General features: G+C 38.1%; 1 protein-coding gene across 6 annotated transcripts in view; it reads right to left on the bottom strand.

The window, feature by feature from the left end:
• The window catches only part of FRY (FRY microtubule binding protein), a 449,258-nt gene that overhangs the window by 162,700 nt on the left and 272,189 nt on the right, over positions 1-14,369 (bottom strand). For all 6 annotated transcript variants that reach the window (XM_054664864.2, XM_063792435.1, XM_003314107.6 and 3 more), the window contains exons 5-8: positions 9,717-9,807; positions 9,412-9,491; positions 9,218-9,298; positions 2,255-2,423 (exon numbers count right to left, since the gene is read on the bottom strand). In XM_054664864.2, coding sequence (XP_054520839.2) covers positions 2,255-2,423; positions 9,218-9,298; positions 9,412-9,491; positions 9,717-9,807 — 421 coding nt within the window. The remainder of the gene's footprint in view (positions 1-2,254; positions 2,424-9,217; positions 9,299-9,411; positions 9,492-9,716; positions 9,808-14,369) is intronic.

The following is a 14,369-nucleotide window of genomic DNA, read 5'->3' as shown; positions in this document are numbered from 1 at the left end:
TTTTCATTCAAGAGTCCAGGGCAGCCAGATGCCATGGCTCATGCCTGTAATCCTGACACTTTGGGAGGCCAAGGCAGGCAGATCGTTTGAGCCCAGAATTCCAGACCAGCCTGGGTGACATGGCCAAACCCTGTCTCTACAAAAAAAATACAAAAATTAGTTGGGCATGATGGCGGCACCCGTAGTCCCAGCTACTTGGGAGGCTGAGGTGGGAGGATCACTTGTGCCTGGGAGGCAGAGGTTGCAGTGAATCAAGATCATGCCACTGCACTCCAGCCTGGGTGACAGAGTGAGACCCCTGTCTCAAATTCAAAAAAAAAAAAAAAAAAAGAAAGAAAGAAAGAAAAGAAAGAGTCCAAGGCTAAATATAATAACATGTTAATATCTACACTGGCTATTTCCCTTTATTTTCTGTTGCCATTGGGAAGATTGCCAAAAACAATCCCTAAAGTCTTCATTCTATCAATATCATATTAAGACCTCAGCTCAAGATAGGCAACACCAGTACGGGAAGTCAGTGAAACAGCTTTCCTATACAGACGAGCTCTATAGTTCCCAGAATAGTCATCCTTTTGCTACATTATTTTGCATAAGTATGTAATACTCTCTCAAGTCTTAATTCATGTATATAGATACAGGAATTATTAATATGAGAGTGGGATAAATAATAAAATATTTAACAGTTACTGAGTGTTTGTCATGTGCTAAGAATCCTCAGAACCACTCTCTAAGGTTAGTGTCATTATCATCACCTTGCAGATAAGGGAAGTGAGGATGGGAGGGGTTAAGTGTGACTGGTCAGGTCACAGAGCTGGTAAATGCCAGAGCTTGAATTCAAACCTGAGAAGTTTGATACATAGCCCCCCCAATATATAATAGTTTTATTGTGACATAATTTATGTAGTATGCAATTCACCCATTTAACATATACAATTCATTGACTTTTAGTATAATCACAGTTGTGCATCTGTCACTACTGTCAAATTTAGAACCTTTTAATGACACCCAAAGGAAACTCTACCCCTCAGCAGCCATCTGCAACCTCCCTATCCACTCCCCATCCCCAGCCCTAGATAACTGTTAGTCTACTTTCTGTCTCTATGGATTTGCCTATTCTGGACATTCCATATAAACAGAATAATATAATACATGGCCTTTTGTGTATGGTTTCATTCACTTAGTGTAACATTTTCAAAGTTCACCCATGTTGTGGCATGTATCAGCTTCACTACTTTTTATGGCCAAATAATATTCCATTATAGGGATATATCACATTTTATCTATCCATTCATCATTTTATAGACATTTGGGTTGTTTCCACTTTTTGGCAACTATGAATAATGCTGCTATGAACATTTGTGTTCAAGTTTTTGTGTGGACATATATTTTCATTTCTCTTGTGCATATACCTAGGAGTGGAATTGCTGGATCATACGGTAATTCTAGGTTTTGCTATTTGAGGAACTGCCAGGGCCAAGCTGTACCATTTGTGGCACAGGCTGTGCCAAAGTGGCTGTGCCATTTTGCACTCATACCAGCAGTGTGTAAGGTTCTAATTTTTCCACATCTTCACCCAGAATTGTTATATTTTCGACTATAGCCATCCTTGTGGGTGTAAAATGGTACAGCCTATATTCATAATCCATACATCTAAACCCTCTAGTAAGGTCATCACCAAATTTAATTCACAGCAGCATTTTAAAAATTCCTTCAAATACCAAAGTTTTGTAAACTCTAAGAGCTGAGTATTCTGTTAAATTCTCCTTAGCAGCAATTCTTTTGTTATGTACCATGATGGGCACTGGGCAATAAATATCAAACCTGTATTGTTTAGCTGAGTTTTTAAAAATTAAGATTCCTTTTTATAGTAAGAATAAAACAGATTTCTTTATTATTTCAAGTCCTCATGCCTGTGAATGTCAATGTAGCCAACCCGATGCTATCAATTTTAAAAAGTAAAAATCAGTTATATTTTATTCATAGAACAGTATGTACCAGTGGGTGAAAGAGAAAAAAGTCAGCAAACAAGCAATCCCACTGTATACTCTCCTCCAAAGATATATGAAAGTTGAGAAATGAAATTATGTGCCCGCAACTGTACTATTTGGTTACAAAGGACTTCATGAATTATTTAGACAGTAGAATGTTTCTCTGTATTGACAAGTAATTGGCTTTTCATGTTCCAGGTTCATCATTTTGAGGAAGGGAAGTGCTCAAGTTGAGAGCACCTTAGCTCTTCTGCCTAAGACATTACCTGCATAAACTGAAGAGAGGCCTCAAAATCCTCCACTGGATACATCTTAATTCGAAAGAATTTCATGCCCATTATTAAGCTGATAATGCTTTGAACCACATATGGGTTCTGCTCTTTGTGCCGTAATTCTTTTAGCTCCGCCATAAATTTCTTCTTTACAGCAGGGAATCTAAGAAGATAACATAAGTGGTTTATCAAATAATGGGTAGGAAAGTCCCCGTAATGGGGGCCTCCAGCATCTGGGAGTGATTGAGCAGAGCAATGGAATCCTTTAAATCAGTTCAAGTACAACAGTCATGATTTTGTAAGGATTTGGTGTTTGGGATTTGGCAAAGGATCCAATTTTCTTCTCCTTTACCCTTCTTATACTGTAAGATGCTCAACATCTTCATCAGGCGAGGGGGCAGATCCCGGTTTATTTAGACCTTCTCAAAATGGTCTAGCTCTTAAATTGAGCATCACAAAAAACCCCATTTCCTCAGGCTTGGCCATTTTCAACACAGTTGCAGACCCCAGAGCCTGAAGTATCAAATAGTGAGTCTATGAGCAATAACATACTAGGTTAGTGATTTCTGACAGTGACAGCAAATGATATAAGGATTTGTATTCCAAATAATGCCAAGTATTCCTGTATTTCTAAAGTTTTCTGTTATCATTTCCTTTATAGTTGTAGGATAATGATTATTGAAAAATATATTTTTGGGTTAAAAAATCTAGTAATGGGAGGCCGGGCGCAGTGGCGCTCGCCTGTAATCCCAGCACTTTGGGAGGCCGATGCGGGCAGATCACCTGAGGTCAGGAGTTCGAGACCAGCCTGACCAATATGATGAAGCCCCATCTCTACAAAAAATACAAAAATTAGCCAGGTGTGGTGGCACGCACCTGTAATCCCAGCTACTCGAGAGGCTGAGACAGGAGAATCACTTGAACCCGGGAGGCAGAGGTTGCAATGAGCCGAGATCATGCCATTGCACTCCAGCCTGGACAACAACAGCGAAACTCTGTCTCAAAAAAAAAAAAAACCTAGTAATGGGAAAATTTAAATTATATCTAAAAGGTAAAGATGAATGGGCTGTCTATTATATTCATGGAATTTTACAGTTTTATCTGATAAGTGCAAAACAAACAAAAAGACACAGTCCAGTCCCTGTCCTCAAAGTATTTGTATTCGAAAGTAAAATAATACTAATTACAACAATATTATCATCCATGTTTGTAAAAAGAACAGATCTTAAAGCTAAGAGAAAGCAGAAGCAGATCTTCAAGTACCTAAGAGTAGAGAAATGTACACATAGAAATTGTCCAAACCACTAAGTGTGACACAGCTGGTTTGTCTATTCACCAAAAAATACACACACACACACACACACACACACACTTTCCAAAGAAAACAGTCTAAGATTTATTGTATTTTGTTTTCTGAGACTATTAGCCTGAGGTTCCGTGAAAAATTAGAAGCAAGCCATGATTAAAAATGGTAATTGTTGCTGGGCGCTGTGGCTCAAGCTTGTAATCCCAGCACTTTGGGAGGCCGAAGTGGGTGGATTACCTGAGGTCAGGAGTTCGAGACCAGCCTGACCAACATGGTGAAACCCGGTCTCTACCAAAAACACAAAAATTAGCCGGGCGTGGTGGTGTGCATGAGGCTGAGGCTGGAAAATCGCTTGAACCTGGGAGGCAGAGCTTGTAGTTAGCCAAGATCACGCCACTGCACTCTAGCCTGGGTGACAGAGTAAGACTCTGTCTCACCGGAAAAAAAAAAAAAAAAAAAAAAAAAAGGCTGGGGGAGGTAATTGTGATTATAGAAATGAAAGGCGAACTAACAGAGTCCCGGAAGTTTGGAACAATTCTTGAGACCTTAAAGCAGAAATTTCAGGACAAATAAAGTAGGCAGTAAACATAGAGACATTGTTTAACCAAAGGCAGTACAGGGGCTGGTGGTTGGCAAGTGGGGCGTGAGGGGATTCTCAAGTGCTGGCAATTTTCTAGTTCTTGGCTTAGGTGGGGAGGTAACATGGTGTCCATTTTATAATACTTTGTTTAACTGCCTTATGGATTTTCCTCTATGTTTGCTACATGTATTTCTTAATAAAAAAGATTTTTAAAAGGCAATAGAGCAGAAAATATAAATAGCTTCAAGAAGATTTAGACAACTTATGAATGAGATATTCCCTAATGGGTTATTAGCATCACTAAGAATATTTCAGGGTATTTTCCTAATCTTTGTTGGCATTTGGTGGACTTCTACAGAATACCCAATTTCAAGACAGCACCCCAAACTGGCCCCTTCTGACATTTAAATAATACTATTAGAATATGGTAGAAAATATTAGCTATGTTTACTTTATAAGTAAAATTTCATGGAATTAACTACAAAATGGTATATTAATTTTTCAGATTAGGAAATTAGCAAAAATTAAAATAGAAACTTTATTAAATTTACAAAAATCTATTTGGTATCAGCACATTCTCTGGTCCTACCGCAGACCTACTGTTAGGGCTGAATTGTGTGCCCCTCAAATTCATATGTTGAAGCCTGACCCTTCTGAGATCGAAATGTGACTGTATTTGGGCATACAGCTTATAAAAAGGTAATTAACTTAAAACAAAGTTATTATCATAAAATGGACACCATGTAACCTCTCCAGCTAAGTTATTAAGTTAAAATGAAGTTATATCTCTGTGTGTGTCTCTGTACTCGTCTCCCCTTCTTATAAGGACGCCAACATGACTGGGAGATGAGTACAGAGACACACACACAGAGAAGACCATATGAAGACACAGGGAGAAAATGGCCACATACAAGCCAAGGAGAGAGGCCTCAGAAGGAATCAACCCTGCTAACACCTTGAGCTTGGACTTCAACTCCAGAACTGTGGGAAATAAATTTCTGTTGTTTAAACCAATTAGTCTGCAGTACTTTGTTATGGCAGCTTGAGCAGAATAATACACCTACTGAATCCGTAATTCCAGGGATGAATAATAATTTGTGTTTAATAAGCTCTACAGGTGTTTCTGATGTGAAAAAGTTTGAGAAACACTGGTGTAGACTCAGAATAACAATAACAAGAAATATCTGTAAGTGGTTTTACATTTTAAGTGATTATACCATTTCACATTTTGATCCTTAACAATCCAGTGAATTAGGCAGTGAATGCATTTCCAATTAACAAATAAAGAAACAGACTGGAAGACCACAGTGGCAAAGAAGAGACTCAAACCCAGAGCTTCTGATATAAATTCCAGGAATTTCCATTACACCACAGCTGTCTTAGACAGTGGTAATGGTGACATGTAGTCTCTGCCCTCTCTAGAATAGTTTATAGTTTAATTAGGAAGATAAAACAAGGTAGCACTGACCATGAGCCATGTGAATCACAATAGTAATAATTTACCGGGGGCCTACTATGTGTTAGCACCTGCTGGACACTGTCCAGACCTTTCTGATCTTCAGGGAGGTCAGATGCACCAGGTTCCATCACTTTCTTATATTTCACACTGACTATTTGGTGAATAGTCAATCACTATTCACTATTAAATAGTGGCTTCAGGGCATCAGAGAATGAAGGGGCTCTTCTCATCTGCGTAATTAATTAGAGAGGATTTCAGAGGAGATTTGAGCTGGGGTACAGGTGAGCAGAGGACATTCGGTAGAGATGGATAAAAGGTAGGAAGCAGAAATGACCATGACTGTCAAGCAATGGAAGTGATACTTTAAATCAAGATTATAAAAATGCAATAACCCCAAACTGAATTTTAAAAAATTGTATTTCTTTTCAAATTATTTCCAGATACCAAAATAACTATGGTTTTAATTTTTAAATGTATGAGTTTAGAGAGAAAAATATTATAGTTAGAGTTACATAGTTTTAAAGATGACACGATGCTAAGGAAAGTTTGTTTTCCAGTTTGAATCCATGACTAAAACAAGGAGAGAGAGAAAAAGGGAAGTTATTTGCATAATTCACTATTTCAATATTCTCATGAGTTAGTGGCTAAAAGTTTATTTATTTCTCATTTAAAAATAAATACGTCTATCTTTTACTTTTTTTTTTGAGATGGATTCTTGCTCTGTCACCCAGGCTGGAGTGTAGTGGCACAATCTCGGCTCACTACAACCTCCGCCTCCCGGGTTCAAGCAATTCTCCTGCCTCAGTCTCCTGAGTAGCTGGGACTACAGGTGCGTGCCACCACTCCCAGCTAATATTTTTTGTATTTTTAGTAGAGACGGGGTTTCAACATGTTAGCCAGGATGGTCTCGATCTCCTGGCCTTGTGATCCGCCCACCTTGGCCTCCCGAAGTGATGGAATTACAGATGTAAGCCACCGCACCCAGACTTTTATTTTTAAAAGTCCCAAATGATATAAACATGTTACTTAGCACAAAAGCAATCAAAAAATCTATTTGCATTTAAAATCTATTTTCTCTTAAAGTGACTTTAAGAAAAAAAAATTTCAATGACCTTTCCTTTAGTATTTCCTGTTTAGTATTTTATTTAGTAAATACTGTAACTCAATGATTACTTAGTCTTTGGTATACTATAAAATTCACATGAATATAAACTTCTGCTTTAAGATGTATAGTACATATTACAAAAATGAGTAAATGAACATATAAAGATAATATCGCATAAAGAGAAAGTAGTTTAAAAATCTATGATTCTTAAATGAAGTATTATTACTATTTAAATGAATCTACCAGATTTTGGCCAAAGTAGTTAAATTTGTTTTAACTGACTTTCAAAAAGTCAATATTATGGGTGAATAACACTTATTATCAAAATTTTTTTCCCTAAATGACAAGAACTAAACAGCATCATCACTAGTAAGACTAAAAATATTGATTCTGCTAAAACTCAAATTCCAAAGTAAGTACTAATAGCTAAAGTCATAATCAGGAAAATATTTAATAAGCATTATCATTGGGAATGAGATACATAATCTAAAATTAGAATTATTACATTACTCAACTTTTAAAAAAAAGATAATCACACTATACCAGATAAGCAAACATTCTTTCTCCCACCCTGGGAATGAAGGAAACAGTACTTTTCTAAGGTAACAATAAAGTAATGGTCCTGGTGTACTTATGAGAAAGAAGTAATGTCATAATTCATGGTATGATACTAGTTTAAGTTTATACCATCTATCCATCAAGGTTAACTACATATTGACTAGTTGAGAACACATCAAGGGCTATTGGAGTCTGTGTTTACTGCAAGAGCAGACTGGCCAAACGGTTCACTAGAGACTGGAAGGTACTGGAGCACTGTCCAAATGGAGGCATTTCTTACACCCTACTACCGCAGAATAGGGACAAATACTGACATCACGAAAACAAAAAAAGCCACCATTGGCAAGCAAACACTGACTTGGTGGACCATAAATCTTACCTAAAATGGAAATTCCTACAAGCTTAGAATATTGCTTAGTTATGACAGTGTTTCTCAACTTATTCACAACCAACTCAGAATCACAGAGCTAAGGAAGGTCATTTGACAGTAACCAATATTATTGTTATGCATAATTCACAAAAACTAAGGAAAACACAAAGTCATTTTTGGCATACTGAAGTTTCCAAATGACAGCTCAAAGTTTATGTTGAGATTTTCAAGGTTTGACAAATCAGCAAATATACATGTTAATACCTCATTTTTCCCAATCTTTTCTAGAAATGAGGTAGATACACATGATTTGCTGGATAACTACAGCTTGTCCATTTAAAATGCTAATGCTTTCATTACTCAATTGCAATGGAAATATCTCCAAAATGCATTACACTTTTTTTCTTAATGATTCATGAACCACAATTATTTTAATAGGCTATAAAACTACAATATAGCCTCATGCAAAATGGCCCAGATAACTCTATTGTTTAATTCTTATGTATGCTTTGGCCAGTTTCTTTCCTTTCTGTTGCCACCAGCGGTTGAGCTTTATTTCTCAATGGCATCAGTGTATCATCCTCTGGAAGTTCCCGTTCCTCCTTCAAACACTGATGTGTTATATATTAAAAAAAATATAGTCAGGATGAGTAGATAAACTGGATTAGATTAAATAAATTAATGCCAAGGAGTTAAGGGGGTCTATTTCCTGCATTCTTGTCTATGTTTTGGCCAGGTAAGATTGCTAAGTGCTTTTTAAAATTTTTGTTTTTTTGATAAATTGTGTAATTTCCATGCTACTACATTACGAAATTCAATCCCTTGAAGATAAAAATCTCTTTCTGAGGAAGGATTGCATTTCACAAGGATTGGAGCATCACTGTTGCTTTAAGCTGACCTCCTGGCATGAATTCACATTATGTCTCTGGTTCATTTTGCCTAACTTAGGCATTCGGGATCTTGCCTGATTTGCCTCAGGGTTGGACAAAATGAAGCTGGGTAAGTAGGGTGTGACATCACTTTTGGAAGAGGTATATTGTTGCTAATAGTCTAATGCAATTTTGTTCTTGCCTGCTAAGTAGTGCTATGGGGCCAGATAAATTTAGCAATGAGAATTTCCCCCCTGATTTGTTTCCATGACAGAGTCTGGGACATTTTTAGCTCAGCTGAATTAAGTAAGGTCTATAGTAAAGGGGACATTCTAGAATGGAATTTTCCCACTGATAGATGATATATTGTAACCACCCACTCATGGGCTAGAGAAAACAGAACTTTCAAAAGTGATAAACTTCCTTGGAATATTTAGGCAGAGAGAAATGTAATCTGGTCACCCCATTTCTTTGATGCAACAGTATGAAACCCATGGACTCTAGGTAGGATCTGGCCCAAGTGCCAAGTAAAAAAGATAATTGATACCTGTCTTGGAAGAGCTTTCTATTCAGTTTCAGAGATGGGGCACACATGGCAAAGAGCCCTACCTAGTTCCTTGTAAGTTCAACCCCAACTTCCCTAAATTAGGGCTGGGAGGACAGTGAAAGCACGCACGTTCTCATGGTAAAGGGTTCTGGCATTCACTTACTTGGCTTGTGCCAACACTCCAATGACTTCTGCATACAGGTCTGCCACAATATGCATATTGCCAGTGTTGGGACCAAGGTACCTAAGTAGGGTATAATTAGACAAGTTAGGGATCCCTGGTCATCGGAAAAAAGCAAACCACTGATTTAGTTTTAAACACCAACTTCAACATTCTAAGGCGAGAAATCATCTTACCCTTCTTTGTATTTAAAGTGCTTGAAAGCCAAGTTAATAACATCATGTATTAAACTGTCTATTACAGGATGAAGTGGAATCTGAAAAAAAAAGGTGGTTCTTAACTCAGAAGGGAATATTAAAGAACAAATCGGTACAGTACTTCCAATAACTATATATGACAATCAATAGCAATCAATAAACATAAGTCATATAACCCAGTATTTGGAATTCAGAAATAATTTTAAAAACTTAGACTTTCACAACCTAAGTAGTTTTTAGATCAATAAATATTATCTAAAAGTAACAATAAATTAATCACCTACCTGTTTCAAAACTTCTATTAATACTAAAGAAAAAATAAAATCAATGGCGAGGTCCCGTCTTTCCATTAAATAATCTCGCTGTTGTTCATCGCTGTAAAATTTAAAATATTTACATTAAAGCACACTGAAGGTATTCTCAGAGTAATACAATTCATAAAAAATCTAGGACTCCTCCCTAATAGACTGCAAAACCCATTTTTAAAATTATATAATTGCACTGGTAGATACATGCTAACGTTGGCTGGGCGGAGTGGCTCATGCCTGTAATCCCAGCACTTTGGGAGGCCGAGGCGGGCAGATTACCTGAGGTCAGGAGTTTGAGAACAGCTTGGCCCACATGGTGAAACCCCGTCCCTACTAAAAATACAAAAATTAGCCAGGTGGCATGGTAGCCCATGCCTGTACTCCCAGCTACTTGAGAGGCTGAAGCAGGAGAATCGTCTGAACCCGGGAGGCGGACGGAGGTTGCAGTAAGCTGAGATCATGCCACTGCACTCCAGCCTGGGAGACAGAGCGAGACTCCATCTCAAAACAACAACAACAACAACAACAACAACAACAACAACAACAACAAAACATGCTAATGTTCTTTCTATTCTCTGTGTGCTGCAGTGGACAAACATTGGATTTGAAGTCGGAATATTTGACTTCAAATTTAAAATTTTCAATGATGTTAACTTGAGTAGTTATTTGTGAGTCTATCACCTCACCTTGTGGTCTTTTCTAAGGTAGCTTTCAACTCTGCAATTCTACCATCTGTAAAATGTGATAACAACTTGAGACAGGCTACCATACCAGAGGTGGACATTGAAAGATCTCGTGAAAGGGGCTAAACAATGTAAGGAAACAAGAAGGAAATAATATGATCACCAATTTGAGCAGGACTGCAGGGGTGAAGAGGATCGGCATTACTACTTTTCTTTTCTTTCCCTGTCCCTTTTCTCTTACATTTTTTGCCACTTGAGACTTAGTGAAAGGAGGAATGAAGAAGTGAAGGGGTGGTGAGAGAGAAGAGTAAAAGGCAGAAGGAAGAAGAGGTAGGAGAAGTAAAGCAGTCATTTGTGCTCATTTAAAAGTTAGAAGCACGTGGTTGTGGTGACTATGGCCTTATAATATAATTTGAAATCAGGTAGTGTGATGCCTCCAGATTTGTTCTTTTTGCTTAGTCGTGCTTTGGCTATGTGGGCTCTTTTTTAGTTCCATATGAATTTTAGAATTGCTTTTTCTAATTCTGTGAAGAATGATGGTGGTATTTTGATGGGGATTGCATTGAATTAGTAGATTGCTTTTGGCAGTGTAGTCATTTTCACAATATTGATTCTACCTATCCTTGAGCATGGGATATATTTCCATTTGTTTGTGTTGCCTGTGATTTCTTTCAGCAGTGTTTTGTAGTTTTCCTTGTAGAGGTCTTTCGACTCCTTGGTTAGGTATATTCCTAAGTATTTTATTTTATTTTTTGCAGCTATTGTAAAAGGGGTTGAGTTATTGAATTGATTCTCTGCTTAGTCGTTGTTAGTGTATAGAAGAGCTACTGATTTGTGTACATTAATCTTGTATCTGGAAACTTTGCTGAATTCTTTTATCAGTCCTAGGAGCTTTCTGGAGGAGTCCTTAGGGTTTTCAAGGGAAATGATCACATTGTCAGCAAACAGTGACGGTTTGACTTCTTTACTTATATGGATGCCCTTTATTTCTTTCTCTTGTCTGATTGCTTTGGCTAGGCCTTCTAGTACTATGTTAAAGAAGAGTGCTGACAGTAGGTATCCTTGTCTCGTTCCAGTTCTCAGAGGGAATGCTTTCAACTTTTCCCCATTCAGTATTATGTTGGCTGTGGGTTTGTCGTAGATGGCTTTTATTACATTAAGTTATGTCCCTTGTATGCCGATTTTGCTGAGAGTTTTAATCATAAAGAGATGCTGGATTTTGTCTAATGCTTTTTTTTTTCTTTTTTTTTCTGAGGCGGAGTCTCACTCTGTCGCCCAGGCTAGAGTGCAGTGGTGCCATCTTGCTCACTGCAAGCTCTGCCTCCCGGGTTCACGCCATTATCCTGCCTCAGCCTCCTGAGTAGCTGGGACTATAGGTGCCCACCACCACACCCGGCTAATTTTTTGTATTTTTAGTAGAGACAGGGTTTCACTGTGTTAGCCAGGATGGTCTCGATCTTCTGACCTTGTGATCCGCCCACCTCGGCCTCCCAAAGTGCTGGGATTACAGGTGTGAGCCACTGTGCCCGGCCTGTCTAATGCTTTTTCTGCATCTATTGGGATGAACATGTGATTTTTGTTTTTAATTCTGTTTATGTGGTGTTTACAGCTAACTGATCTTCGACAAAACATACAAAAACATAAAGTAGGGAGAGGGCACCCTTTTCAACAAATGGTGCTGGGATAATTGGCTAGTCACATGTAGGAGAATGAAACTAGATCTTCATCTCTCACCTTATACAAAAATCAACTCAAGATGGATTAAGGACTTAAACCTAAGACCTGAACTATAAAAATTCTAGAAGATAACATTGGAAAAACCCTTCTAGACATTGACTTAGGCAAGGATTTCATGACCCAAAACCCAAAAGCAAATGCAATAAAAACAAAGATAAATAGCTGGGACCTAATTAAACTAAAGAGCTTTTGCACGGCAAAAGGAACAGTCAGCAGAGTAAGCAGACAACCCACAGAGTGGGAGAAAATCTTCACAATCTATACATCTGACAAAGGACTAATATCTAGAATCTAAAATGAATGCCAACAAATCAGTAAGAAAAAAACCACCCCACCAAAAAGTGGGCTAAGGTCATGAGTAGACAATTCTCAGAAGAAGACATACAAATGGCCAACAAACATATGAAAAAATATCTCAACATGACTAATGATCAGGGAAATGCAAATCAAAACCATATGTGATACCAACTTACTCCTGCAAGAACGGCCATAAAAACAAAAAACAAAAAAACCCGTAGGTGTTGGCGTGGATGCAGTGAACACTTCTGCAATGCTGGTGGGAATATAAACTAGTATAGCTGCTATGGAAAACAGTGTGGAGATTCCATAAAGAACTAAAAGTAGAATTACCATTTGATCCAGCAATCCCACTACTGGGTATCTACCCAGAGGAAAAGAAGTCATTATTCGAAAAAGATACTTGCACATGCATGTTTATAGTGGCACAAATCATGATAGCAAAATCGTAAACCAACCTAAACGCCCATCAATCAATGAGTGGATAAAGAAACTGTGGTATATATATATATGATCGAATACTATGCAGCCATAAAAAGGAATGAATTAACAGCATTTGCAGTGACCTGGATGAGATGAGATTGGAGACTATTATTCTAAGTTAAGTAACTCAGGAATGGAAAACCAAACATTCTATTGATATGTGGGAGCTAAGCTATGAGTATGCAAAGGCATCAGAATGATACAATGTGGGCTGGGCATGGTGGCTCACGCCTGTAATCCCAGCACTTTGGGAGGCCAAGGTGGGCGGATCATGAGGTCACGAGTTCAAGACCAGCTTGGCCAACATAGTGAAACCCCGTCTCTACTAAAAATACAAAAATTAGCCAGGCACAGTGGTGCATGCCTGTAGTCCCAGCTACTTGGGAGGCTGAGGCAGGAGAATCACTTGAACCTGGGAGGTGGAGGTTGCAGTGAGCTGAGATCATGCCATTGCACTCCAGCCTTGGTGACAGAGTGAGACTCTGTCTCAAACAAACAAACAAAAAAGAATGATACAATGGACTTCGGGGACTTGGGGGGAAGAGTGGGAGTGGGGCGAGGGATAAAAGACTACAAATATGGTACAATGTGTACTGCTTGGGTGATGGGTGCACCAAAATCTCACAAATAACCACTAAAGAACCTACTCATGTAATCAAATACCACCTGTACCCCAATAACGTATGGAAAAATAAATAAATGTTTAAAAAAGTTAGAAGCAGAATCAGCACTGTCAGAAGAACAGGAAGGCAGTCCCTCTACCCCATTTTCTGCTTGACTAACACACTGATTGAGGGCTCATTTGGAATTGAACAAAGACAGATGAAATTACTGCTGGGCTCCTTGGCACAAGAAGTGGCCTAGAGCACTGACTCTGGTGTGGAACAGTCTGGCATAAAATTATGCCTCTTCTATTTATCGGCAATTTCTCCATCCACAAAATGTGAATAATACTACTTACATAATAGTTTGAGAAGATAAAACATGTAAAGTATTTAGCATAATTTCCCAAACACATAAATGCTCAATAGTATATATTAAATAAAACCAATGAGGAGGGATGACAGGATTTAGACTTGCCAGGAAGATCTTTTCAAAATAAATCAAGACTATTTTAAATCTGGAATGTTTTTCTCTTTAGTCAAAAGGGAATAAGAGAAAATAATGTGATATTTAAGATATAAAGAAGACCTTCTGGAGTGCTCTGTAACTTTGAGCAAGTCGAATTAAGGCTGGTGGATGACAGAACACGTTAAGAAGGAACTTGCATGTTTATCTTTCAAGGAGTAAATGTATCAACAGAGTAGGAACTCATTCTTTCAGGATCATTTATGAACAGCCCTGCCAGGAGAAAGAGCTGTGAACAAAACCATCTATCTAAAGTCCTTCAAGACCCACTGGAACTAGTAAGCGGCACTGCGAGCTAGGG

This window comes from Pan troglodytes, chromosome 14 (genome assembly GCF_028858775.2).
Source record: "Pan troglodytes isolate AG18354 chromosome 14, NHGRI_mPanTro3-v2.0_pri, whole genome shotgun sequence".
NCBI classification, from domain to species: domain Eukaryota; kingdom Metazoa; phylum Chordata; class Mammalia; order Primates; family Hominidae; genus Pan; species Pan troglodytes.
Note: the sequence above shows the minus strand (reverse complement) of the source record. Positions and strands in the feature narration are given on the sequence as shown.